Source organism: Strigops habroptila, chromosome 4, assembly GCF_004027225.2.
Source record: "Strigops habroptila isolate Jane chromosome 4, bStrHab1.2.pri, whole genome shotgun sequence".
In the NCBI taxonomy this organism is placed as follows: domain Eukaryota; kingdom Metazoa; phylum Chordata; class Aves; order Psittaciformes; family Psittacidae; genus Strigops; species Strigops habroptila.
In genome coordinates this window covers 445574-473203 of record NC_046358.1, presented here as the reverse complement: position 1 = coordinate 473203, position 27630 = coordinate 445574, and the positions used below count along the sequence as shown (strand labels likewise).

General features: G+C 53.5%; 1 protein-coding gene across 1 annotated transcript in view; it reads left to right on the top strand.

Moving 5' to 3' along the window:
* The window catches only part of IGHMBP2 (immunoglobulin mu DNA binding protein 2), a 32584-nt gene extending 5576 nt beyond the window's left edge, over positions 1 to 27008 (top strand). Inside the window, exons 5-15 of the mRNA XM_030483539.1 lie at positions 4710 to 4873; positions 5244 to 5444; positions 9354 to 9501; positions 11394 to 11568; positions 16747 to 16929; positions 17379 to 17497; positions 19151 to 19245; positions 19626 to 19749; positions 21931 to 22761; positions 23389 to 23552; positions 25909 to 27008. Of these exons, the coding sequence (XP_030339399.1) occupies positions 4710 to 4873; positions 5244 to 5444; positions 9354 to 9501; positions 11394 to 11568; positions 16747 to 16929; positions 17379 to 17497; positions 19151 to 19245; positions 19626 to 19749; positions 21931 to 22761; positions 23389 to 23552; positions 25909 to 26106 (2402 nt within the window). The 3' untranslated portion in view covers positions 26107 to 27008. The remainder of the gene's footprint in view (positions 1 to 4709; positions 4874 to 5243; positions 5445 to 9353; positions 9502 to 11393; positions 11569 to 16746; positions 16930 to 17378; positions 17498 to 19150; positions 19246 to 19625; positions 19750 to 21930; positions 22762 to 23388; positions 23553 to 25908) is intronic.
* Positions 27009 to 27630: the final 622 nt, after the last annotated feature.

Genomic DNA, 27630 nt, shown 5'->3' with positions numbered 1-27630 from the left:
ATGAACTCCAAATCTCCCCAGCACTGAGAACACTGATGGAAACATTCAGCCACATCAGACAGACAAAGGAGATGCAATATGAGAAGGCAGCATATCACCTGAGAACAGCAAAGCACTCTGGCAGGGAGGAAAGACCTTCCATTTACCTTCTCACCTTAGAGCTGCTTTCTCCCCAGCTGGAAAGGTGTCACACCAGCCAGGAATTAAATCATAATGACTGTAGCTGGGGCCTGCAAGGTGCCCTGAACTGCCCTCCTCCACTGAGTTGAAGGGGAGGACAAAGCAGCTGCCTGTGTAAATCCTGTCCCTTGTGCTTCTTGTAAGGGATAGCCCATGCAGTTCCTCAGGTGTCTCATCACTGTAGGACGCAGGGATGTGTCTCTGCAGATAGCACAGACACTCATACGTGTGTGGACTTTCTGCAGGAGGCAGCAAGTGTTTTCCAGGAGCACATAGAAGGACAGAGAAACCTCACAGCGTTTCAGGCTGCTGCTCCTCCATGGCACAGGAGCTCCTTTCATGACCAAGCATCTTTTAGCCTGGTTTCTTAAGGAAATGCTTCCCTGTATCTGTCTCATCCCATCCATTATCTGATTTCAGACCAACCTGGCAGGAGTATCAGACTTAATAAGTTCTATACATCTCTTAAAACTGGCTGTCTAGACACAACTCTGTGAATGCCATTTCAGGACACAGTGTATTTGTAATACCTTATAACAGCCTCCCAGTGCCTAAAGGGGCTCCAGGAAACCTGGAGAGGGGCTTTGGACAAGGGCCTGTAGGGACAGGCCAAGGGGAATGGCTTTAACCTGCCAGAGGGGAGATTGAGATGAGCTCTGAGGCAGAAGCTCTTCCCTGTGAGGGTGCTGAGGCGCTGGCACAGGGTGCCCAGAGAAGCTGTGGCTGCCCCATCCCTGGCAGTGTTCAAGGCCAGGTTGGACACAGGGGCTTGGAGCAACCTGCTCTAGTGGAAGGTGTCCCTGCCCGTGGCAGGGGGTTGGAGCTGGATGAGATTTAGGGTCCCTTCAACCCAAACCAGTCTGTGAGTTTATGATTCTATTCTTCTCCCCCAGTTACTGACCACCATCTTACACAAGCCCACTTGCCAAAACCATACTCTAGGACGTTGTTCCAGTGGGAATCATGCCTGCACCCATCACTACTGGGAGGATTCCCCTGAGCAGTGAGCAGGCATTTCCTGGCACTGGGAAGCAGCTGTGTGCAGATTAGCACAGCAGCAGCAGCAGCTCTGCCTGTCATCAGGAGCTGGGAGAAAGGGCACTAAAGTGGTTTTGTCATTACTACCCTCCTGCTCATGCTGCTGTTTCCTTTGCTAAGCTAATATCATGCACTGGTCACACACCAGCAGCCACTGGCTTCTCAAACCCATGTTTCTGTTGGCTTTATCAGACTCCTCATCAGCCTGTGGCTGGATTTAGGCCCCCTCCTGTGCTGACACAGACTTAATATAGCTCCTGCATCACCACTCTTGGCAGCCTGCTCTCCCAGGATAACCAAGGAGCTCTGATCCCATCCTGAGAGGATCAGAGTGCAGCAAAACTATAACCAACTAAAACCTATTTACCAGATAGGCCACAAAGCTCATGTCACTGTACTTGGGTATGCTCTAAAGAGACCCTGTACAACCAACCTCAGGAAGAACAGAATCATAGAATCCTGGAATGATTTGAGTTGGAAGAGACCTTAAAGCTCCTCCAGTTCCAGCCCTACTGCAGGGTGCTTGGGGTGCCCCTCTGGATCTGGCCAGCAGAGTGTGGCTCAGTGCTGAGCAGGGCCAGGCTTCTCCTCCCTCCTCCTGAGCTGCTGGGATTGGGCATGGGTTGAGGTGTTACCTGCAGAGCTGAACAACAAAGCCCAGCTCCTTTTAAAACACTTACAAATGCAACTCAGTAGATATTTTTGGCATAACACAGCACACCAGACATGCTGGGGGAGAACAACCTGCGGAGTAGTCAAAAGCAGCATCAGAAGGGATCACCAGTATGTAGGTGGGATATGCAACAGAATGGGGCTGGTCCCCACCACAAAGCACTTCCACCTTTACCTTTCTGCCTCCAGAAAGGGACCAAGTGAGAGAATAAGCTTCCTAAAGATAAACTCTGAACTGACCAGGGTTTCTGCTCGTCAGACTCTCTGGGAAGCAAGATACAGGTGCCCCCCTGTAAGAGATGCTCTGCTTGGCTCTCCTCCACTTTAACTTGCACGTATGGCCCAGGCGCATTTAGAGCTTTCACACCGAGCTTTCACACCAGCAATCTCCTACAAACAATCCTTCCCTGCCCAGAGCAGGTATTCTGGGGACCCCTGCACCTCGGTGCTGTGATGATATATAGAGAGGCTTTGCTTGCCAGCAGAGGCCAGCCCTGCTCTGTTGCTGAGCAAAGCCTGCCAAGCCAGTGGGCGCAGTCCCTTTGCTTTCCAAAATAACAAGCCTTATTGTAGGCATAACCCTGTGCAGATCAGTAGCAGCCACCAGCTCCCTCCTATAGTCCTGGTCTAGCACAAGCAATGGGGTGTTGGGTGAGGAGAAGCTCCCCATGACCCAGCTTCAGTGTGTGCTGGGCTGCACCCCCAGAGCGTGAGCAGCAGGTCAGGGAGGGGATTCTCCCCCTCTGCTGCGCTCTGGGGAGACCCCCCCTGCAGTCCTGATCCAGCTCTGGGGCAACAGCACAAGGACAGGGCTTGGAGCAACCTGCTCTAGTGGAAGGTGTCCGTGCCCATGGCAGGGGGTTGGAGCTGGAGGAGCTTTAAGGTCCTTTCCAACACAAACCACTGTGGGATTCTGTGATGCCGCAGGGCTGGAGCTGGGTTAATGGATGTCTTCCAGCAGCACCAGTGCAAATCCTGCACTGATGGCTCATAAGGATCTCCTGGGCCAGCCCTGCTGGGGTGGATAAACTGGATTTCTTCAGGTGAGCCCACTTAGAGCCCAGCTGGTGGATGGAGCAGTGTTTACCTGCCACAGCATTGTCCCTTTCATGGCTTTGCCCTCCTCCTCCCCACTGACATGCCCAGCCCTGGGAAGAGGCCCATTTCCCTGCCTGCCCACGCTCAGCGCTTGGCAGCGTGTGGTGAACAGGGGAGAGGGTGTTTCTGAGCTCATTCCTGGAGCAAGGAAGCATCAATGACTCCTACGTCCCGGCTGTTCCCTGTTGTGGGAAATGCCTTGCAGTTTTTAAGCTATTCTTTCTCCCCCAGCCCATGGGGTGCTTCCTCCTCTTAGTCATTAGCACACTGACTCCAAAGTTGTGTAAAGCCAGAGCAGGTAAACAGGGAACAGCATCACTACTCCTGTTTCCCTCTTCCTCACAAGTGCTGTGTACCCCAGAGCCCTCATTCAGCTGTGCTGCTCCAACAGCCAGCACCAGAGGTTACATGGGAGAGCACACAGGTTAACCTGCCCAAACCCAGGAGCAGCTTCCATGCTTTTCATCAGGCCCTCGATGCAGAGATAGTGCTGAAACACATGATGCCCACAGGGAATGCTGCCCGGAGATGTGCCTTACATAAGCGTTCAGTGGGAACATGATTTCCAGTCACCTCAGTGTAATGAGTCACCAGCTCTGCTGTAATTAACTCCCATAATGAACAAGGAGATTAGGGGGGAGTGGGAAGAAATATGGGTTGAAATTAGATAAATCTGGGAGGTAAAAGGCAGCTTGTGACAATTCCATCTCTGCAGTGAAACCCATTCCCTGTAATGCACTTTGCAGATTATTTCCCCTTTTTCCTTTCCAATCATTATAACTCAAACTAATTTGAGTTTTCACCATTCCTGTTGCTGGTTTGTATCTTCTTCCTGCCTTTCTCTTCAGTCACTGAACAATACAGGGCTGCTCCTTCCTGCCCACAGATGCTGTAGTTTTCCAGCTGCTTTATGCACCAGTGCTATCTTGGGTTTGTAAATGGGAATGGGAGTGATTTGTTTGCAGGATCACAAACTTCCTCCCCTCTTTTCATTGAGGCTTTACTAAATGTGCTGGCTCACCTCAGAAATAACCCCAGAGCACCTCCGCACCCAGGAGATGCTACACATGTGATGCTTGGAGAGAGGCTTTGGCCAAGGGCCTGTAGGGACAGGACAAGGGGAATGGCTTTAACCTGCCAGAGGGGAGACTGAGATGAGCTCTGAGGCAGAAGCTCTTCCCTGTGAGGGTGCTGAGGCGCTGGCACAGGGTGCCCAGAGAAGCTGTGGCTGCCCCATCCCTGGCAGTGTTCAAGGCCAGGTTGGACACAGGGGCTTGGAGCAACCTGCTCTAGTGGAAGGTGTCCCTGCCCGTGGCAGGGGGTTGGAGCTGGAGGAGCTTTTAGCTCCCTTCAACCCAAACCAGGCTGGGATTCTGTCATTCTATGTTACAGCAAGTAAATGCCTCTAAATGCTGAAATGTTCCAATACAGACTAGCTGTGTTCTCAGCTGGATGCTTGTTCCTCCTGCAAGACAGGAGAGGAGGAGGAGGAACACAGGGATACAGGGTGGGAACCAGTTTGAAAGCATGACAAGCCTCACTTCCAGCCTGGGCTCTTTCAGCCGCCCGGGTGGGACACAGCGTAACCTTCCCCCCAGGATGGTTATTCCCATTATCAGATTGATCTGGGCCATCTCCCGAGAGCTTCTTGTATTCATGGATTTGTGCTTCTCAGCAAGCACCCAGGTGAGGTCCAAGTGACTCTCCTGCTGTCTCCGCAGAGCCTCTGCAGCTTTACAACAACTCACTGGATGCATCGCAGAGGGAGGCTGTCTCCTTCTCACTGGCACAGAGGGAACTTGCCATCGTCCATGGACCACCTGGTACAGGGAAGACCACAACGCTGGTAGAGATCATCCTGCAGGCAGTACAGCAAGGCCTGAAAGTGAGTATCAGAGCATAGAGGTGGTTTCTTTTGCAAACTCACTGCAAATCCAGCTCATCTCCAGATGGAGCAGATCCAGTCGTAGCTGTGCTACGCTGCAGAGCCTGGCTTCTGAGGACCAGGCAGCTGAAATTGGGTGCAAATAGAAGCTCCAAACCTCAGGTTTGGTATTTATTGAAGACTCTGCACTTGCTTCCAAGCAAGGTGAGAATTGCCTTTGGTGTCTGGAGGCTGTGGAGAAGTCAGTGGGTTATTCCCAAAGGATGTGTTGGTCTCCCGCTCTCTGCCGAGTGTCTTCCTGCTTGGACACTGTTACTTCAGCCGTTCACCATCCTTGGCAGTGACGAGCTCCTTGTGTCTCCCGTTGCAGGTCCTGTGCTGTGCCCCCTCCAACGTTGCAGTGGATAACCTGGTGGAGAGGCTGGCGGGGCACAGCGTGCGCATCCTGCGGCTGGGGCACCCCGCTCGCCTGCTGGAGCCCATCCAGCGCCACTGCCTGGATGCGGTCCTGGCTCGGGGTGACGCTGCCCAGATCGTGGCAGATATCAGGAAGGACATCGACCAGGCCTGTGTACGTGTCCCTGCCACACGCCCCAGGAAGCTCTACATTAGCACTACCTGATCTGCTAGCCAGGCAAGCTGCTGTGTCTCTCAAACTGAGGAACACCCCTGCCACTTCTTGGCCGTGGTGATTGTCTTCTAAGAACATCCAGGTCCTTTGGGTTGCCCCAAAATTGGTGGCTAGAGGCAAGTCACAGTGACAAGTCCTGATGTGAGCCATTGGCACAAAACCTGGTGTTTGTGAGCCCAGTGATGCCCCTAGTCTGGATCTTACTGTGTACAGGTAGGGGTGAAATACTGGTGGACAAAAGCCTCTCTGTGTGGTCAGTCAGCAGCAGAAAGGCCACTTCAGGGAGAGGAAATAGAAAGTATCTGAGTGCAGGGGACTGACAGCTGGAGATACATGTAGCCTGGATTAATCCTATTTACTCTGATTGGGAGGCATTTAACCTGGCCTTGGAGGAAAGGAGACATAAGGAAGGCTTCCTGCCTGAGGAAGTGAGGGGTGGCCTGAGCCTCCTCAGTCACCTGCCACCAGTGCTCATCCTCAGCTGCTGTAGGAGCTGAGAGCAGACTCATCCTAGCCAAATTCCTGATGAAAGCAGCAAAACATCCCTGAAGCGCTCAAGGCCATCCCTGGATCTCTCTCTCCCCATCCCTGGCAGTGTTCAAGGCCAGGTTGGACACGGGGGCTTGGAGCAACCTGCTCTAGTGGAAGGTGTCCCTGCCCGTGGCAGGGGTTGGAGCTGGATGAGCTTTAAGGTCCCTTCCAACACAAACCAGGCTGGGGTTCTATGGTTGAAAGCCATCATCACTCCCCTGTGGGGGAGCTGCTGCAGTGCCTGCTCCCCAGCTGATCTGTCTGGCATTGTTCATGCCATCCTCTTCACCAGAAACACTCACATCATTAATTCACTTCCTACCAAGAAGTCTGCTGTCCTGATGCTCCCTCCCACTCTCAGCCACCTCAAATAGAAAGCACATTACACTGTAAACATGCATCCTTAATTTCTTCTTTCCCAACCTAATTCTTCTAAACTCAATTTACACAGTAGCTCTTTCACTTGAGGTAAGTTTTGATACCAAGGAGATTTTCCCCTCCCTCTTCTGGTGGCAGCATTATCCAGGAGCCACATTGCAGCTGTATCCAGCTCAGGAGAGGTCCTGTCTTGATCAGAGGTGCAGGAGAGCATCTCCATACCCCTGCTCACATGTGGTGTGGTGCTTGCCTGAGCGCATTGCCCTGGCATTGCATGTTTGCAGAGCAAACACAGCTTCCAGCTCCATGAGCATTAATGTCTCCATGAGCCTCAGGGGCAGGTTTCCATGCTGAGGTTGTGCATCACCCAGAGTTCCTGCTGCTGGGGCAGCACTTGGCACATGAGTGGTGCTTGCACATGGTGTGAGGGAAGGAGAGGGCATGTGGGGCTGGTTCCTGCAGGGTGTGCTTGTCTGCTGGGGAGGAGACCCAGTTGCAGCCACAGCTCTGCACTGAGTCTTTTTCTCACTGGTGGTTGGTGTTCCCCTTCCTCTCCTTGGAAGCACTTTGGAAGGTGGGAGGAGGTTGGGTTTTTTCCACTGTTGATTTTCCATAGTAGAAGGGGAATTAGGGAGAAAGCAGAGCCTTCAGCACGAAGGTCTCCATCTGCTTCCTTCCTAGAGCAAGGGGTACATGGTATGGACAGGAACTGGCCACCAAGGCTTGTTCCACCCTGAAACACCAAGTAAAACCCCAGTAGCACACTGCTGCAGTTCAGCTTGCCTGGCAATGCTCCGAGCTGCCCGTGGTCAGGTCTTTCACAGAAGATACACCATCATCAGCATCTCTCTCTGGACTGCAGTGAGCTCACCTCCAAGGTCCTGACCCATCTTTCCCTTGTCTTCTCCCCTGCAATATCCCCTACTCACCCCTGTAATGATGTCTTCCTTTGTCCACTCCACATTCTGACTCATCTCACTCCTTTCCTTCACCACTATCCCCCAGCCACAGGGGAGCTAGTGATACAAATGTACCCCAATGCTCTCTTTGCACAGTTTCTACCCCTTTGTGTCTCCTTCCCTTACCTGTTCAGGCTTCAAGGTTTCCAGGACATCAGCTTCTGGATACTCGTTGCACCAAGAGCAATGCTGAGCAGGGTTAGCCAGCAGTGCAGATCACAGACAGGTCCAGAGCAATGGGGCAGGCAGCCCAGGAGGGAAGGCTCAGAATACAAACCCTATAGCTCAGCCCCAGCCCCAGCTCTGGCCTTAAATACAGCTCCCAGCCCAAGGAGTGGTGGGGTGGGGCTCAAACGAGGCAGCTCAGGGCAATCAGAGCAGCTGGGACCCCAGAGCCCTCCTGGGGAGCGAGGGGGACCCAGGCCCTGTCCCTGGGGCTCACTGGGCCTGGCAGTGCTCTGTTACCCTGGCCTGGGCTCCCCGAGCTGGGAGTCACTCCCATGTGTGGATCTTAATGTCACCAGCGAGCAGTTGCTGCTGTTCATTCACTAACCAGATCTGTTCCGCAGAGCAGACACTGAACCTGGCCCCGCTGGCACCATCACTTCTGCCCTCTCATCTTCCCCTGTCCTAGCAGAGAGGCAGTCGATGCTAATCTGCTTTGTCCCTTCAGCTCAGTGACTATCAGGACCTGTCCTTATGGATCAAGCTAAGGAGAAGATGCCTGATTGCTTTGTCTGTGTATCTGTCTGTGATCCTCCCCTGTAGCTTCTGAGCCTGTCAGCCAATTCTGACTACACTTGACAGACAAGTAGAGGTTTCACAGGTATTAAATACCTACAAGTTTAACCGAAACACATGGCAGAGTGGAGGAGTGAGGCACAGGAATGTCGTTCCTAGGGAAGAGGCTGCAATATGAAGTGTTAGACACCAGAGAATCCACCCATACAGACGATACTTATAGGAACCATGAGGTCTTATTGGTTTGGCCACATATAGAAGCTTCTGTCTGCAGCCTTTTGAGCTTTCTCAAGTGACCAGCTCTTCCTCCGAGGAAACATCCCCATTTCCATCTGGAGTGTGGTGGCTTCTCAAGGTGACTGCAGTGACCGAGGCCTTGGCTGGTGTCTCGTAGCTGCTGGTGTGTAGCTGGGGAAGCTCTGGCAACCAGTGGTGATGATTTGATGTGTTAGATATGTTAAACAGGCATTGCTAAAAAAAGCCCTGAGCCTGTCTAGATACTGCTCTGCATCATTGACAGCAACTCAGAGACAGCCTTTTAGCAATGCAGAGCTCTGCTTTGGCTGGGCAGGGTGCGCTCAGCTTGGGGAGTCCTGCTGCAAGGTCACTTGGAGCCAGAGGGTCCCTGTTTGCCCCCAGCTAACAGAGCACAATGAGATAGGAAATCCCAGTTCCTCACCCAGCAAAGGCACAAGACCCATTAAGCCCAATCACCATTGCACATACTCCCTGCTTTGTGCCCAGATGCTTTGACCAATGCACAGACTCAGCCATCAGATGGACTGAAGCATTTGACCTCCTCCCCTGGGGCACAGGAAGGTACAAGGCAGAGCAGGAAGGGCTGAGCAGAGGATTTGAGAACAGGGAGTTACTCTGCAGCACCTCATGTTCACAGTTCAGGGCTATCAGAATGTGCAGCAGAGGATTTTCAGCATAGACCAAGTCTGGCTGGCCCCTGGGGGATGCTGATGTCCTGGTCTGATGGGCAGCAATAGCCACATTTTACTTGTGGTACTGATTCAGTTCATCCTTTGCATAGACAAATACTCTTTCTGCTTCAAGCACTGACTGTGGAAGGGGCTTTGTGGGAGGGAAAGGGAAGAGAAACTGGTTTCCTGGGGCTGCTGATGAGGAGCCACTGCATCACAGTGGACACAGAGAGGCCATGTGCATCCAGGCTGCGTGGTTAAGCCCTAGGGCCGGGAACACTTTGTTCTAGCTTGATTTTTCTATTTTATAGGCTAAAACCAAGAAGGCTCAAGACAAGGGGGAGCGGAGCCACTTTCTCAGTGAGATCAAGACCCTGAGAAAGGAGCTGAAGGAGCGAGAAGAAACTGCCATGGCTGCAGCCCTCACCCACGCCAGTGTTGTCCTTGCTACCAATACAGGTGCCCCAGCCTCTTTTCTTTGCAGTCTCTTGCCAGGAGTGACATAAACCACATGCCCTGAGATGCAGCATCCTGCCAGGATGAGAAGGAGACTCAGGCTTCCTGCTCCAGGCTCCTGGGAGTTAGTTTGCTGCAAGCTCCCCAACTCCTCCACACTGGGCTTGTCCCTGCTCACCCTCTGGCACATGATGCTATTGTTCAGCAAAAACAATCCAGGTCTAGAAAGGCCTTTGGTGTGAGCCACCGTGGCCCATCTTTGGTAGCTCTGAGTAGGAGCTGAGCTTTCAGTGCATAAACAAGTGCTACTGGAGGTGTGCAATCTGCTTATTGATTTCACAAGTCACATGGAATTGCTTTCCTGCTTGGATAATTCCCATGACTGATCCAATACAGCACGTGTTCCCATCGCCTGGCCTCAGCCTGCATGTGTTTGCTTAGTCCTGTAAGGCACCCAAGGGCTGTGGGATTTAGGGAATGGTTCCATGTCAGGCATAGGGAGAGGGTTCCTTTCTTCAGTAAAAGTGCTGTTTCGTGCTGATGTTATGTGGATCAGGTGTGATTTTCCCCTGGGATCATGGGCCTTGCTGTAGCTCTGTGCAGTTCTGCTTCAGGGAAGGGTGGGGGGCAAAGAAGGGGCCTGGGTTTTGTGTTCTCCTCAGTTAAGCACTCCTGGGATTTGTCTGAATCCACACGGTTTGATGGGATTTATTAACCATGCAGCCACACTGCTCCATTGCTACGTTCAGCTGAGAGAGGATTTGCTCATGGCAACACACAGGGACAGCACTGGGAGCTCGATAACTCCAGGCAGGCTGTAAGGGCAGGAACCCATGTGCAGAGCTGCATGCCACACTGCTGCAGTCTTTGTGAGACAGAGAGAACCTTCTACTTCTTTTCCTTCCACCTTCAGCATGGCAAGAGTGCAGAGGCCAAGTTCAGAGTGAGTGCCCCTTGTAACCTGGGTGGATTCATACAGGCTGGATAAAAGGGTTATAAAGGAGAACAGTGTCCCAGGTGACAGGCTGTACCATGTGAACTGATGCAGAGCTGGGGAGGCAGCAGGATTTCCAGGGGCACAGCAGCCCCCATCAGTGCTGCCGTCAGAGCACAAGAGCTTTGCAGAACCATCTTGGAGAAGGCTGTGAAACACTCTCCTTGTCTGGCTTCTTCACCCTGCTCTGCCCCTTTGCCTCCCCATTTCTTCTGAGCTGCAGTGATGTGTTTGATGCCTCTGAAATGCACAGTTCTGCTCAATGTGAGAGTCTCTGTGGGTTCCTGGCTGGATTGCAGTAGGATGTGTGTAAGGGTTGTTTGTTTGCCACTACAGATGGATGTAAACCCAGCCCTGGTTGTGGCTGTGCGCTGCCCCTTCTGCTGCCACGGGGAAGGCCAGAGCAGCACAGTGGGGTCTGCAGGGCAGAGGAATTAGGTCTCAACTGATCTTCCCCTCTTGGCTGTCTCTCAGTGTCTCGGGCAAGGCGAACCTCACATCCATCACCCTTTAGTTTGGGTTGGTGAGAAGCTGTTTGCATTAGAGGGCAGCAGGGAAGTGGGTGTTCATCAGTGCTTCTGCTCCGCTCCTGCTCTGGGTGAAGGATTCAAGCACGTTCTGTTTGTCATCAGATTTCTCTGTTGTCTGCAAAGATACTTGGAAGATCCTGGGCCCAGATGCCAGGGCTAAAAAGGGACAAACAGAGATTGGCAGAAACAACTCTGACATAGAGATACAAATGTATATGTATTTGGCATGGACTGCAGGGCTTAAATCCTAAATCTGGGCAAAGAAACATTATTTTACCTGCCTCCCTTCGTCACAAAGCTTGTGTGGTTTGGTTTATATCAGGTTTTGCTCTCTGGGCTTCCCTGCTGAGCTGCCCCTTCTCCTTTCATAGGTGCTTCCTCTGAGGGCCCCCTGAAGCTGCTTCCTGACAACCACTTTGACCTCGTGGTGATAGACGAGTGTGCTCAGGCGCTGGAAGCCAGCTGCTGGATACCTCTGCTGAAGGCTCCCAAGTGCATCCTGGCTGGGGACCACAAACAGCTTCCTCCCACCATCATCTCCCACAAGTAAGGAGCAGTTCGTGGTCCTGGGTCCTCCTGTTGTTTATGCAGCCAAATGCTTCTGAATGCCTCAAGTGTCAGGACATTTCGCTAGTGTGGGTTCTCTGTTGGGATCCCCATGAGCTGGGTTGGGTCGTGCTGCCAGAATTACGTCAGACCTGGTTTACTGATGGACACTGCTCCAAGTTTAACGTGCTCCATCTGAGCAGGGTCAGGACATGACACTTGGTTGTTCTACCTGCTGCTGGCTCAGCCACGTAAGAGCAAAGTGTGTGTAGTTCACGTGGTGCTGGAGAGTGGCCTTTTGTGCTGAGGAGTGCCTGCAGGGCAACAGCTCCAGGGCGTGCAGGGGTCTGAGTGTGCAGACAGGGAGAGCAATTGGCAGGCTGCCTTTGGCTGCTCTGGAGCTGCTGGGAATTCTCAAAGGTTTCTCAAAGACTCTCATCCATGCGGGAGCAGAGACGTGGCCTGCAGGAGTCTGTGCATTCGATTGAGTTTTGTAGGAACGGGGTTGGAACTGGAGGAGCTTTGAGGTCCCTTCAACCCAAACCAGTCTGGGATTCTGTGAGATGCTGCTGTGCTCCTTTAGCAGGGTTCCTCCAAGCTGCATCGGGGCATGTGTTGTTTGCTCTGGTTTTCTCTATAGTGAGGAGTAGTTGCACTGTGCACTACTACTGGATTACTGACAGTTGTGTATACTTTGACAGATGTTTCTCCTGAGAGACCTGTCAGCAGCAGAGACACCTTCTCAGTTCCACTTAGCAGCACTTACCCGAATTCTCATTTTCTCTCTGTTATGCAAAGTAATATTCAGAGTGGTTGGAAAACCTGTTCAAAATCCACCTTAAAACAGTCACATCAAACTAGTGGAATGGTAACCAGCAAAGGTGAACAAAGCACGCATGAATTCCAGTTTCACTGACCAGTATTTGTATCTACACCTTAAAATGTTTGGTTTTAAGAAGGATGATCTGGTTTTGTCCAGAGGTCCCTTGTTCCTGGCAGGAATTGTGGCCTGGCTCACTGCTCTGCTGCTGCAGGCTCTGCACAATGAATTCCAGCTCATTCCACTTCCATCCAAGTCTTCTCTTCCCTTTATTAAACTCTGCTGCTGTGGTTCCTCCTGGATTTATTTAATGTGGTGTTACTGTCGGAATTGGCTCACCGAGGTGCTGTGTCACCACACACACCACAGCCATTAGCCAGCCTCACCATACCTACAACACCTATTAGGTACAATTAGTCTGTGCTTGGTGTAAATTGCCTGTGCTTCAAGGGGGATACTCCAAGTAGCACTGGGGAGCCCTTGGGTAGTTCAGACTATAAACCTGCACGTGTTTGTCTAGCCTGAGATCTGGCCTTACTGAGCCATCATTGGCAGAGCAAACAGGGCTCACTTCATAACCTTCTCTCCTGCTTCCAAAGAATAACACGCTGGACAGATACATATCTATTGTCTCTCTTGAATCTTGAAGGAGGAAATGAAACTCCAGGGAGGCAGCAGCTCCAGCAGAGGTAAGAGATGGTGCAGATAGGAGGGTGCTGTGTCATCTTCTCATTGTGCTGCTCTCAGATGCACACGTTGTTGTTTGCAGGTGACGAGCACACTCCTGCACTGCCTGCTGGGGTGACAGGGCTGCACAAAGCCTGGCCAGGCCCCCTGCCCTCTGCTCTCACCCGTGTTTACAGGGAGTTTGCAGGCTGTGGCTCTGCCTGGGTTTTCCCATCGGAAGAGTGGGAATAAATACCATTACCCCCATGCAGAAGGCAGGTGGCCAGCCAGGAGAGCTGAGGAGAGGCTGTGCTCTGTGCTGAGGGACAGTGTTTTAGCCTAGGGTAGGGAGGAGCATGCCAGGGCTGGAGCCTCCCGTGCTTACACCACATAGGGAATGGTTTAATCTGGAGTCAGATACCGATACTGTTCCCAGTGGAAGAGTTTAAGAAGAGTCTGACAGTTTTGTTGGCACTTTGCATGGTTTGTTCCCAGGTTTTTAAAATCCCAGCTCTACAAAGCACTGCTCTGTGTAAAACTAAGAGAGAGGGTGGGAAGGAGCCAGATCTTGGACTCTTCAGCTTCAGCAGGGTACCGGCTGCAGGGCAGGCAGTGGTGAGGCAGCTCCCATGTCATGGGGGATGATCACGTTTGGATGAGAAGCCTGAGGGATGTTTAAGGGTTAACAACACATTCAAACCAGAATAGAGCAGAGCTTGTGTGTGAGTCAGTGCTCACAGAGTTGTGTCTGGGCCGGGCAGTGAATTATCATCTGAAAAGCTTGCTTCATTAAACAGAATCACTGCTCCAGGCAGCAGGTCCATGACCCAGGCACTGGGCACCAGTCACCAGAGCTCAGCCTCACAGGCAGCTGCCTTCTGGAAGATGAAGTGCAAAAAGCCAAGCTGCCTTCAGCCTGCTCAGAGAATGATGGGCTGTGCCCTCCAGCGCTGCCTCTCTCCAGCAAATCTCTGGTTAGCCTAAAAGGCAAAGCCCTGCGATGCTGCTCCTTGCACCAGCTGATCTTCAGTTAAATCCCTGAGTAACTCCTGGAACCTGTCAGCTGATGTGAAGCAAATCCTTCCCAGTGTGAGTCTGGGAGATGTCCAGCTCTGTAAAACCAGATAACAAAGGTGAGACCTGAGAGTTTGTCCCTGCACTCAGGGGAAAGCATCAGATGAACTCAACCAGAGCAGAGGCTGCCAGAGAAACCACACAGGAGGGACCAGAGTAAAGCCAGCATTCTGTGTTTGTTACTGAAGTAGGTTAGGCTAGCACTGGAAGACTCCAACTGATAACCCTGTTGTGTTAGGGGTGCTGTGGGTCAAAGAGATGACCCCCACTCTGATCTGAATAAACAGCATGAAGGGGACAGAGGGATCACTCTCCCCATTTCATCCCACATTATACAGGAAACCTGTGGTGGCTTCTAGGACTGAGCGAGATGGAGAGGAGCTTTGGACAAGGGCCTGTAGGGACAGGCCAAGGGGAATGGCTTTAACCTGCCAGAGGGGAGATTGAGATGAGCTCTGAGGCAGAAGCTCTTCCCTGTGAGGGTGCTGAGGCGCTGGCACAGGGTGCCCAGAGAAGCTGTGGCTGCCCCATCCCTGGCAGTGTTCAAGGCCAGGTTGGACACAGGGGCTTGGAGCAACCTGCTCTAGTGGAAGGTGTCCCTGCTCGTGGCAGGGGGTTGGAGCTAGATGATCTTAAGGTCCTTTCCAACCCAAACCACTCTCTGATTCTATGGTTATCATCAGGTTTGTTTCCACTTGAGGTCAAGGGAGTTTTGATGGACAGGCTGGAGGTTGCTCCTCTTTGCTGCTGTTTGCCATACCTGGAGTTAGCTCAGGATGCAGAGGGCATCCCCGCACACTCACAGTACATTCACTGCACCTTGTCCATGCTGGGTGGGTTTCTTCTGAAAGAGCTCCCAGCCATGGTGAGTACCAGTCCCGCTGCTCCAGAGCTCATGGACTTCAGCTCCAAGCCTCCTGCTGGGTTCTGGCTCGCTCCCAGGGACATCTCAATGCCAGGACACTCTCTGCTCTGACAGGAATATTTGTTTCCTTGTTTTCATTTCATTCCTCACTCCATCCTTTTCTGACATCCTCATTAATTTGTCTCCACATCAGGGCTTTGATTTATTCCTTTGTTCTTGCACTCCGAGGCAGCTGAGACACTTCTCAGGCCTCTGGCTCTCAACTAGTTTCTTAGACAAGCACAGGAGTATTTTACCATCTTGTTAGTTAGCAGAGGGTCTGGATGTCCCACATCCCAAATCCATGGATGAGTCCTCCATGCTTGGAAGTTTGCTGGTTTGCCTGTCAGGTCCAAATGGATTTGCTCACTTTGTCACTGCAGAGCAAGTGTCAGGCCCTGGTTTTCTTTGGCAGCCTCCACAGCTGCTAACAACAGGCCACCCTCCTCCATGTTGTTTGCAAGGATTAAACAAAATCCACACTATCCAGAGAGAAAGGGGGAATTCTGCACAACTTACTTAGTCTGTTTGTGAAACCTCTTAAACCTATAGCAGGATAGGGAAGCCCAGCCAAGGGCAGCTGATGCTTTGCATGTCCACAGCAGCCTCAGCCTGGTTTTGCCATCCAAGAGCTTAATGGGGTAGGAAGACACAGTGACATCCTTGTCCAGTCTGTGCTGTCCAAGTTCAGTGGTGCACAGCAGAGATCAGAGCCACACCAGCATCTCCTTCTGTCTGTTAGGGGGGAGACCAGGAACCCAGAGGATGGATGAGAAAAGATACAGCATGACTGAGGACACAGCTCCATCTCTCCCTCTTGTTCCCCTGGTAATGATCATTCTGACATGCACAGGCAGGCTGACTGCTCACACCCAGCACACAGAGCGTATTTCACACCACAGTGGGCACCAAAGCCTCTGAATGCTTTGTTCCACTTGGCTACAGCCATCGCTGTAACGTGCAGCATTTCTTCAAGGGCTGGAGGAGGAACCCGTGCAGAGCAGCAGGGCCTCATCCTCCTCACTGGGCTCTATCCTGTACCCCCCAGCCCCAGGAAGGTGCATTTGAGCAAAGTGCAGCCTCTTCCTGCATGTGAACAGGGTGAAACCAGGTTAACAGCAAACCCTGGCAGCTCTGGGCTTGTTCTGGTCAGTTTAGCTTTCCTAGCTTTACTTTAGGTACTTAAAAGTAGGTGCTCCTGAGCATCAGATGTGAGTCTGTCCAACCTCCCTTCCCAATTTAACTTCTCGATAGCAATCGCTATTTAAAACCCCTTCTGCTCAGTGCTCTTATGATTCTGTTGGTATAGAAATCCTTGATTGTGGGAATAATTGAGTGGTAAAGTAATAGGAAATTTGTTAACAGGTGGATTATTTGTGAGCAGTTGAATAGCTCATTATTAATTCAAGCTATAACCTCATGGAGATCCCTGCGGAGGAAACCTTGCTGTTAGTGCATGGAAGAGCATTCCTTGCTCAGGCTTGCTGGAGGTTTGCTGCCTCCCCCACACTTTACTGTGTGTCGTTACAAGAAACACCTCAGGATAGTTGTTGTTAAAGAACCTCAGGGGTTTCCTGCCAGTTCTGCATCCACACCGTGTTCAGTTCCAGCTGCAGCTCTGCCTGATGGAGGCTTTAGCCCAAGAGGGTTACGTCTGTGCCTCAGACCATCACCCAGAGCAGACCCTCACCTCTGACTTGCTTTTCCCTTGCAGAGCTGCTGCCAAGGGCCTTGCCCTCAGCCTGATGGAGCGGCTCATCGGGAGGTACGGGCAGAAGGTGGTGAAGATGCTGATGGTGCAGTACCGCATGCACGAGGCCATCATGCACTGGGCTTCCTCCGAGCTCTACGGCGGCCGCCTCACTGCGCACCCCACCGTAGCCCAGCACTTGCTTAAGTGAGTCACTGCCCCTCCCTGGTTATGAGCAGAGGTTTCTATCGCATCCACCACATGCAGGGTTTGTCCCTTCCCTCTGGTGGGGTTTGCCATTCCTCCTGGCCTCTGTGGTTCTATGACTCCACTAGAGGTAAAGGGCCCCACTTGGCTCTTGCTGTACAGGACATGCTCTTGAGCAGCATCACTGCAGATGCAAAGGGGACCAAAGCTTGGTGGAGCAACAGGGAAACCTCAGTGCTCAGTTTCTGTCATTCTTCACCACCTCCAGAGCCAATCTATCTTTGCCTTTTCACCCCACCCAACACCACTGCTGCCCTGCAGGCTTGTCCCTCGGAAGTGTTTTCCCTCTGTCCTCGCAGTGTTGTTGGGAGGAGTGAGAACACAACTGATCATCCCTGGGGTGTAATTTCAGTGTTGTTAACTGCCCCTTTCCCACATACCTTGTGCAGGGACCTGCCGGGTGTCACCTCCACAGAGGAGACCACGACTCCCTTACTGCTTATAGACACTGCTGGCTGTGGCCTGTTTGAGCTGGAAGTGGAAGACGAACAGTCCAAGGGCAACCCAGGTACCATGGTTTGGAATATGTTGTTGGCCAGAATCAATTGTCTGAAAGCCCTCAGCTTCCCATGGGCTTGGTGACCCACATCCCAGAGCAGGTAGCGGGGAAGGTGGGGTCCCCAGAGAGACTTACTTAAGAGACCATTTCCTCAAAGGACTCTGAGTCAGAGCAAAGTGGCCACAGGACCACAGTGACAGTGTCCAGCTTGCAGGTGGCCACCCTGGCTGCCTTGTTCCCTTGCAGAGACATTTCTCCATGCTGTGGACTGGGATAGGGTGGAGGATCCCTGTGACAGATGCTTTACACAAATAACATCAAGCAGAGCATGAGCCTGTTCTGGAGAGGCTGTAGATGTGGCTCAGGATTGCCTCCCAGTCCTCTGCTCCCTTCATGGAGTCCTGTATGGCTCCCCTCCATGAGTATTCTGAAGACATTGAGTTTCCTGCTGGTTTTGACTTAAACAACAGGTTTCATGATGGAGATTGGGTGTAAATTCAGGCTCCACAGCCATTCTGCAGCAGGGGCTGTCCAAAACCTGGTGCTTCATGTGACAGTGCACTTACTGCAGCCACCCACCCCTGCCTGGCTGCTGCTGCGCCTCTCCCAGTGGCTGAGCCTGAGGCTTTTCTGCCATCGCTTCCATGTGGCCAAAGAGCTTTTTTGGGACTGGGGCTGCTGCTCCAGGGATTCTTTTGTTTTCCTCTGCTCACTGGTGCAGATCTGCTGCCAGCAACAGATTCCGAGGCTTCGAGTCCCCTTCTGGCAAGATGGGAAGAGGGACTGTAAAATCCAAGCGCAGTTTTTACCACTTTGAATATCTTTTGCTTCTTTTGTTTGAAACCCCACCAGCATTGAAGTGCCTCTTGTTTTCCATACAGCAACCCCTGTGGCCCTGCTGCCCAGGGAAAGGCTCTTGTCCCCCGATGAAGAGCCAAGAAGACTTGTCAGAGATAACTCATGGATTTTGAGTAGGTGATTCAATGCACATCTCCCACATCTGGGAGGCAGCCTTTTGGAGCAGCACACTGCAGAGTTTGGGGTTTATACCTCTGTTTTGCTGCAAAACAGAGGGTGAAACCAATTCAGCCAATAGACCAGTTCACAGCTGCATTTGCCTTGTCCTCATCAGGTCCCTCTGAAGCAGCCCCATCCCAAACAGCCCATGGGAAGGTCTGAGCACACGGATCTGAGCATGGAACTTGCTGATGTGGTCACAGGGATTTAGAAGTGCAGGGATTGAAAAGGCAGAATGCAAAGGGAAGGTGGAGGGTTTCAGTCAAAGCATAGAGAACCGAGTTTATAGTGAAGTCTATGGTCTTGCTTCAAATCCATTGCCTGGATTATCGTTGGTCTCTTGGATTAGTAAGGCCAGGGAAAGCCAAGTGCTGCTCAGAAAGCTCTTCAGCTTAAGTGAGCTGGTGACTTGGAAAGGCAGGAAGCAAGCACAGTGCAGCCTTGGGAATGAGGTGGAGCACATCTCCATCGAGCCGAGCAAGCCAGGTTGGGAATCCTGCAGGCAGGAATTCCCTTGGCCTTTCCTTGCTCTTTAAGGGAAGGTGGGGAAATTGCTCTGAGCCATTCAAGTCCCTTGAAGCTGACAGCTTCAGCCTCTGCCCAGCAGCCGGTTCCCCTCACCAGCCCCTCTGCTCTCTGCCCTAGGGGAGGTGCAGCTGGCTGGTTTGCACATCCAAGCCCTGGTGGAAGCCGGTGTGAAGGCAAAAGACATCGCTGTGGTAGCCCCCTACAACCTGCAGGTGAGCTGCCCCCCTCCTGCATCTCCTCTCTCTTGCTGCATGCACACAGAGCACACACACAGAACTGCATTCAAACCCTGACAGCTCCAGCCGTGACACCAGAACAGCCCCAGAGAGATAGAGGGGGAAGTCAGCAGAACCAAACTGTGTAATCAGCACTTGTGGCCAGCTTGTCCACACTGAAGCAGCTTGAGGCCATGGAGGGAAGAGGTTTTGGTTGGGTGTTTTCCACTTCCAGCCTCAGGAGTCAGCACTTTACTTCTGGGAGATGTGACACATCCTTGTGGGTTTGAGAGGAAGAGACTTCACCAAAACAGCTCCATTTTAGTCCTTCTCACCTTGTGCTTCTCTTTCAAAGATACCCATCCCATGTTTTTCAGGTGGACATGCTGAGAGAGCACCTTGGCCACAGCTACCCAGAGCTAGAAATCAAATCAGTCGATGGTTTCCAGGGAAGAGAGAAAGAGGCAGTGATCCTGTCATTCGTGAGATCCAACAGGAAAGGTGAGGCTTCACTGCTGGAGTTACTCCATGGGGAATGGGGCAGAAGCGGGAACTGTGATTGCTCAGTGGTCTCTCATCATGTTGCCAAGTGGTTTAATTGCAGTTCTGACAGGCTCTGGCACTTTGCTCTGAATTGATTCACTGCAGGAACCTTCCTTTCAGCCTTTGGGGTTTTATGAAGGAACATCTTGGCTGTCAGAGTTGCAGAGGAAGGCTCCATGGGAGGCAGCAGGGAGAGGAGGCCAGGATGTAGTCTGAAGGTTTCCTGCCTGTTGAGGCCTCAGAAATCATTTAAGCAGGGTGCTAAGCATGGCAGGTCAGTTGGCACCACACTTACTGCAGTGCTGAGCACGTCCCACAAAGGGAGAAAACTTGGAGGGTGATTTCCTGGGTTTGGAGCCTCTTCTGAATCAGTTCCCTGAGGAGAGGAAGCAGGAGCTGACACTGCACGTCCTGCACAGAACATGCTTCTGTGGGGAGCAAATCTAGAGCAGAAAATCCAGTTCTTCCCTATGAGCAGCTGCAGCCAGAGGTAATAGCTGGGGAAAAGCTGCTGCCCTGGGGCCAGGAGGCTCCTTTGGAGGTGCTGAAGGGTTCTGGGGCAGCTGGAGGGACCCCTCATGAACCACCTCTGTCCTGTTAGTGGATCACTGCCCTTTTCACTCCTCAGGTGACACACATCCCTTGCTGCACTCGCTGCCTTTGCTGCTGGAGATGAGGCACTGAGTATGTGCTGGGAGGGCTGATGTCTGAGAGGAAAAGAGGAAGGTATATGTGGAAGGAGGAGGTGGTTGTGGTGTTTTTAGAAAGCCTGGAGCCAGGAAAGCAGCGCTGGGGGAGAACGGAGGTGGGACAGCACTAAGAATAGGTCTTATTCAGGAGTGACTCACCTCGCCTTTGCTTGGAGGAGCTGGTGTCCCCGTGAAGGTGGGTGTCCCCAACCCCTTCCCGTGCACAGCCAGCAGCCCAGGCTCAGATGTGGGGCAGGAATCTCTGTCTCTCCTGGGAGCAGGAGGCAGCTTCTCGTGGTGTCTGGGCACAGCTCTGGTCTGTACAGGGCACAAGAGATGCTGTTAGAGCCCTTGGGAGAAATCCAAACCCTTTCTGCAGCTGCATTTCTCAGTTCAGAGGAGGCCAGGGACCTGGACCAGCCATTCCTGATCCAGTGGGAAACCCTCTTGCCCCATCAGAGGAGCTGGACTGGCACCTGCAACAGGCAAAACCACACCAGAGAAGCTGGAAATCATTCTCTCAGCTGCAGAGCACAGAGAGAGGATCCCCAACCCCCTGCTCCTCAAAGGCAGCACAAACTGCACTGCTGAGCCAAGGCAGGGCAGAAACAGAGCCAGGCTGGTCACCACACCAGCAGCGATCTGAGCTGCTTCTCCTCATTATCCCCAGGGGCTGGGAAGACAAAGGCTGCCCGCAGGACCCTCCTCACTTAGCTGAGCCTCACTGACTCATCTGGGCATTCGCCAGCTTTTGCTGCTCTTCTTTCAGAAGCAAACCCTGCAGAGCTGCCTAAATAGCTGTTACTTAAACCACCAAGAGCCTGGGGACACGCGGGGTTGGTGTGTGGAATCACAGAATGGTTTGGGTTGGAACGGACCTTAAAATCACCCAGCTCCAACCCCCTGCCACGGGCAGGGACACCTTCCACTAGAGCAGGTTGCTCCAAGCCCCTGTGTCCAACCTGGCCTTGAACACTGCCAGGGATGGGGCAGCCACAGCTTCTCTGGGCACCCTGTGCCAGCGCCTCAGCACCCTCACAGGGAAGAACTTCTTGCTTATATCCAACCTGAACTTCCCCTATTTCAGTTTAAACCCATCACCCCTGGTAATACAGGTATAGGTATAGAACATTGGGGATTTCTTTACCTGCAGCTCCTGTGTGTTGCGAAGTGAGCCTTCTCCCCGTTGTTCCATATGGCATTTGCTGCCAGGTCCCAGCCTCACCTTGTGTTGTGGGCCATCCAGGAAAACGTCTCTCCTCTCCATGTGCCATCATCCTCCTCCTGACGCCAGGAGCTGTAGCTCAGGCTTTGCAGGTGGTGATACAGAGGCAGAAAGATGAAGGTAGCAGTGCGAGTGAGGGACCAGAGCCGACTCCAAAGCAACCCTTGGGCCATTGGGTTGAGCCCACCCCGCAGGCGCTGACGCCCCATTCCCTGTTCCCCGCAGGTGAGGTGGGTTTCCTGGCGGAGGAGCGGCGGCTCAACGTGGCGGTGACGCGCGCCCGGCGCCACGTGGCCATCGTCTGCGACACGCGCACGGTGGGCAGCCAGCCCTTCCTGCAGCGCCTGCTGGCCCACCTCGGCCAGCGCGGGCGCGTGCGCTCGGCCTTCGAGTACCTCAGCGACCTCGTGCCCCAGAGCTACCCGCAGGAGGGGCAGAGCGAGCGGCAGCGGGGGGCAAAGCTGCCCGCAGCCCCCGGCCCCAAGCCCCAGCCGCCCCCGGGGGGGAAGCACAGGGCAGCAGCAGCCAGAGCAGCGTGTCCAAAGCCGGGAGCACAACGCAGCGGGGCCCCCCCGGCCACAAGCGGACCTGGGAGGGAGAGCCCGGAGACAAAAAGTGGTGCTGAGAGGCTGAGGGCCATGCTGATGGCCTTCCTGGAGAGCAGTGAGGTGCAGCTGGATTTCCCCCCATCCCTCAATGCCCACGATCGGATGCTGGTTCACCAGATGGCCGAGGAGCTGGGGCTGCAGCACGGGAGCACCGGGGAGGGCAGGGAGCGGTACATCAGTGTCCGCAGGAAAGAGCCCACCGAGCCTGCACTGCCTGCAGCCGCCTCCCCCAGCGAGCAGCATCCCCTTCCTCAGCCACAGCACCCCAGCAGCGAAACCCCTGCCCCTGCTGAGCCAGCAGGGAGCAGCCAGGGCTCGGGGAAGGTGGACCTGAAAGCCCTGCACCTCGAGAGGGTTCAGAGGGAGAAAGCCAGACGGGAGGAGGCAGCAAGGAAGGCTCAGGAGCCCAAGGCCGGCGGCAGGAAGAAAGACAAAGGTGAAGCCAAAGGTAGGTCACTCTATTCATAACCAGCACAATTAAGGGGCTTACTTGAATGGATTGTGCAACTTAATCCTCATAGTTGTGCCTCCAGGCCTTGGGATTTCTCTGTGTGCATGGAGCATGGGATGTGGCTCTTAGAAAGCGCTGATGCTTGTCAGTGCAGAGATGTGAGGACTGACAGGAACGTGCATCACTTGGCTGCAGCATCTGTGGAGAGGGGTGTGACACTTCCCTTAGATCAAAATAAAACCACTGGGGACCCTTTCCCAGGCTCAGGAGTTAGATTGGAGGCTCCTAAATGTAGGGAGAGGAACTAAGAGGAGTATCTGGCCCACACTGAAGGACGTGCAGCCTGCTAATCACAGAGGTAGGGGAAAACAGAGCCAGGAGCTGCTGTCGTCCCTGCCAGACACACTCCCTTCCTCTTCCCTTTTAGCAGAGGGAGGCACCCTGGCACGCTGCAGGAGGGAGCCCTGAGCTCATGCCTCTGAATGACAGGTCTCGGGGGCTGAAATCCCAGTCCCTGCAAACAGTGACCCCCAGACTCGTGCTGCTCCTCCCCAGCCCAGGCGGGTGCGCTGGGGTTGTTCTCAGTGTCCGTGCAGGTGGTTCAGTGTGGTCTCTGCTCCCCAGGCAAGCCAGCGGAGGCAGAAGAAGACATCGACGCCCTGATTTCTGCTGCCATCAAAGCTGACAACACGTGCGGCTTCCTCCGCTGCAAAGCCAGTGTCACCACCCTGGGCCAGCTCTGCCACCACTGCCACCGCCGCTTCTGCCTCAGCCACCACATCCCGGAGGTACAGGGGGGCTGCAGGGGAGGGGGTTGATGAGGGAGCTCCCAGGCAGGATTTCCTTGGGAGGATTGAAAGCAGAACCCTCTCTGGCAGAGCTTTAGCTGGAGCTGCAGATGTTAACATCTGGGCTCTGCACGCTGCCTCCTGAGAGCTGCTGCTGCTTCCCTCTCTTGCTTTGTGCCCTTCTGTACCATTCTCTGGCAGGGGGATGGAACTGGATGATCTAAAGGTCCTTTCCAACCCAAACCATTCTATGATTCTGATTTACACTCCCGGCTGTGCAGGATAAAGCAAGGCAGAGAGGACAGAGAGGCATGAGCCTAAGGCGGTGACTTGAGGGAGTCTGGACACACTGTTCCCAGTTCTCTGCAGCTTCGCTCTGCAGCCTGGGGACAAGACAAGGCTTGAGCCCGCACAGAGCAGCAATTAGGCATTTCCTTAAGTGCCTTGCTGGCTTGGAGCTGAGCTGCTCCACACTGTGCAGCCTCAGCTCTAGCTCCCATCCATAGCTGAGTGGCAGCAGTCCCTCTGCCTCCTCTGCTGTGCTTTCTTGCGGTGGAGGACTCTTGATCAGGCATCTCAGCAGCTCTGTAACATCCTGCACCAACGTGGGAGTGTGATGGCCACTGAACCAACAGCTTCTGTCTTGCAGTTCATCCGTAGCTGCTTGACAGCCCTTTCCTCCCCGGATCTGGGAAGGAAGGAAGGAAACTAAGGTTAAAGTGATGTCAGGCTTCATCTTTCTGTTTGGGTGCAGAGGCAGGCAGACAAGTTCAAGCCTCCAGGCTTGGCAGCATGATGCTCATTGCAAGCTGGCCTCAGGGTTTGAGTCCTGGGGGCAGAGCTGACGTGGCTGTGACAAGGACATGAGCTGAGAGGTGATGATTATCCATTGAGCTGCAGCCTCCTGTGCCCATCATCCTCGTCCCGCATCCCTCAGGCGCAGCTCTTCACTGCATGGAGCTTAGCAACATTTAGCAGCTGACCTATAAATCCTCCACATGGATGTTCCCCCTGTCAAGCACTATCTGTTTCCATGGCAAAGAATCGCTGTATTCATGGTCATTCACAATCCAGTGTGGATGTAAATTTCTTTCCTGCAGAACTGTCTCTCCCTGCTGAATTGCAATGAGACCTCCAACAAGACACCATTGGAAGGATGAAATCCATGTCAACGAGTTTCTGTTGCTTCTCAATGTTCAGCCTTTTTCCCAGATGTTATGAGGCTTCAGTGTGAAATAGCCTGAGACCTCCTACCCCAGCCTGGCCATAACGGGGGCTCCAGCACATGTCTGGAGGCATCTGAAGGGGCTTGAGCCTCTCGTCCTATTCAGAGGAGAGGTGCCTAAAGGGACCAACAAGAAACCTGGAGAGAGGCTTTGGACAAGGGATGTAGGGACAGGCCAAGGGCAATGGCTTTAACCTGCCAGAGGGGAGATTGAGATGAGCTCTGAGGCAGAAGCTCTTCCCTGTGAGGGTGCTGAGGCGCTGGCACAGACTTTTCCCAGAGAAGCTGTGGCTGCCCCATCCCTGGCAGTGTTCAAGGCCAGGTTGGACACAGGGGCTTGGAGCAACCTGCTCTAGTGGAAGGTGTCCCTGCCCGGGGCAGGGGGTTGGAGCTGGAGGAGCTTTGAGGTCCTTTCCCACCCAAATCATTCAGCGATTCTATGGCTCATGCCCTCCTTGTAGCTGCTGAACCCCTCCCCATGCAGCACAGCAGACCCCACTGACTGATGCCTGTGCTTCAGCCCCTGCTGATTTGGGGTTACTGCCTGTTTCAGGGCAGGTCTGTAGGATCTCTTAGCTATGGCTGGTTCAGATCAGGCCGTGGGCTCAGCAATCCCCATCCTGGCCAGGAGCTGTGGGCCAGGGGCTGTTCCAGCTCCATGGACAGGGAGGTCTGTCACAGCAAAACAGGCTGGGATCCTACCTGGTGGAGATGATTCAGGATGGTTTGAACTTGGCTTAAACCTTAAGCAGGGCCTGGGCTTCAGCACAGACTGGGGTTGGAGAAAGCTTGCCTGCGCAGAATTAGTGTTATGAAGCTTTTTAATTCCACTGAATTAAAAAGTGGACACTGAACAGCAGATAATGGCTAAGAAGGTCTCTTCTTATTTCCCAAGCCACTTGTCCTGTTTCACTCCTTTCCCCCCCCCAAGTCTCTCTGTGTTAGCAGAGAACAAATCAGGAGCTCTGGTTTATTCCTGGCTCTCATGTGAAAGCCAAGGAAGATCCAGGTGTTCACATGGGTGGAGTGAAAGACAACTGGAATTCCAGGCTCTGGGAGCAAACACACCCCATTCCCACATGTGTGATCACATTCCCTGTTTCCCACCAGTGTCCTTTGTCTCCCCCCCAGGTTCATGGCTGTGGGGACAAGGCCAAGGCGCAGGCGCGGCAGCGCATCAGCAGGGAAGGGGTCCTGTATCCCGGGAGCGGCTCCAAAGACAATTCCCTGGACCCGGCCAAGAGAGCCGATCTCCAGCGGCGCCTGGACAAGAAGCTCAGCGAGCTCACCAGCCAGAGGAAGAGCAAGAAGAGAGACAAGGAGAAGTGAAGGAGCTCAACAGCTTCTTTTAAGCCTTGAAGTCACGGGTCAGACTGTGAAAGCCAAAGATGCTGCTAAAGCTTCCAAGGGGAAGGTGGGAGCTCTCGTTTTTGGGTGGTGACAGACAGCCTGGAGCTAATGTGCCTCAGTAAAGAGTCACTGGGTCTCCCTGGACCACAGAGCTGAGCCAGAGGAAGGAGAGCAGCTCTGTTTGTCCTGGTTATCCTCACTGACAAAGTGATGGATGTACAGGGAGAGGCTGGAGAATGCCAGTAAAGATGGATACTAAATGCCTGAAGCAACCAGCTGCCCCTGGGGTGTTTCTCCTGCTACAGTAAAAAGACAAATGTCCGTGAGCAGGAACATGAGAGGAGCTGAAAGCCTCTGGTGAGCCTCTCCTCCAGGGAGGGTGACAAGAGAGTGGGTGCTCCAGCTCCACTGCCCCAGCCCAGCAGTCCTCTGGCACTGCTCACTGTCAGAGTGGCACTGGTGTGTCCACACAGCAGCCAGGGATGCATCCCTGTGGGAAGTGGCCCATGCAGGGCTCAGTCCTGCTCTGGGGCTGTGTGGGGATGGAGAGGCCTCAAGACTTGACCCTGCTCCAAAACATGCTCTGGGAGAGCCGCCATCCACTGCCTGCTCTCACTGTCCCCCTGCACAGCACTGGTGAGGTCTCTCCCTCTTCACTGCCTGCTGTTCCCTTCCCACACCTCAGAGGAGCTGCATTTCTTCTCCCTGTCCTGCCCTTCCTGCAAAGCTCCCTGGGAAGCAAGAGGGAAGATCCACAGCGGCAAAGGCACGTCCAGCCCTGCAAGGTCTGCGCAGGCAGGAGGGAGCCGCACGTTCAGACTCCCCTGTCCCTGCCTGTTCCCTGGTCCTGTACCCCCAAAACCAATCCATCTTCCATGGTTTTTGCTTGTTGATCTTCATCTCCAAAGCACCTCTCCATCCACCCACAGCCCCTGCCCTATCCCCTTCTCATTGATGGCTTCAAGCAGGTACCAGTACCCAACAGACCCCATCACCACCTAACTGCAGCCACCTAACCCCAGGGTGGCACACACAGGCCCCAGGATGAAGGTGCTGAGGTGCCTCCACAGAGGAATGGCTGGAGACGGGGACACAAAAAGCCCCAAACCACATATTCCCCATCATTTTGGGGCTGAACAGCACACATTTTGCCCATCAATATTTCAGTAGCAGTGGAAGGCCCTCAGCTCATCCTGCCCAAAGGCTCAGCAGGGGCTGCAGGACAGCCAAGCATTTCTCCATCTGTCTCTTCCCAAACGCAAGGTGAGGTAGCACATAAGCAAATTGACCACCAAACTCCAGCTGCTGTTGGCACATGCTGAGAACCACATCCAAAACCCTCCTCACCCTTCAGTAAACCTCATCCCTCAAACCCCTCCATCAGTCCTGGGCCAGCCCGGCGCTGCCCTGGCTCATACCCCCATGCCCAGGGCCGGTGTGCGTCAGCCCGCGGCGGGATGGCACCGGCCCCGCTGGCAGCAGATGGGACACGGGGCTCCTGCG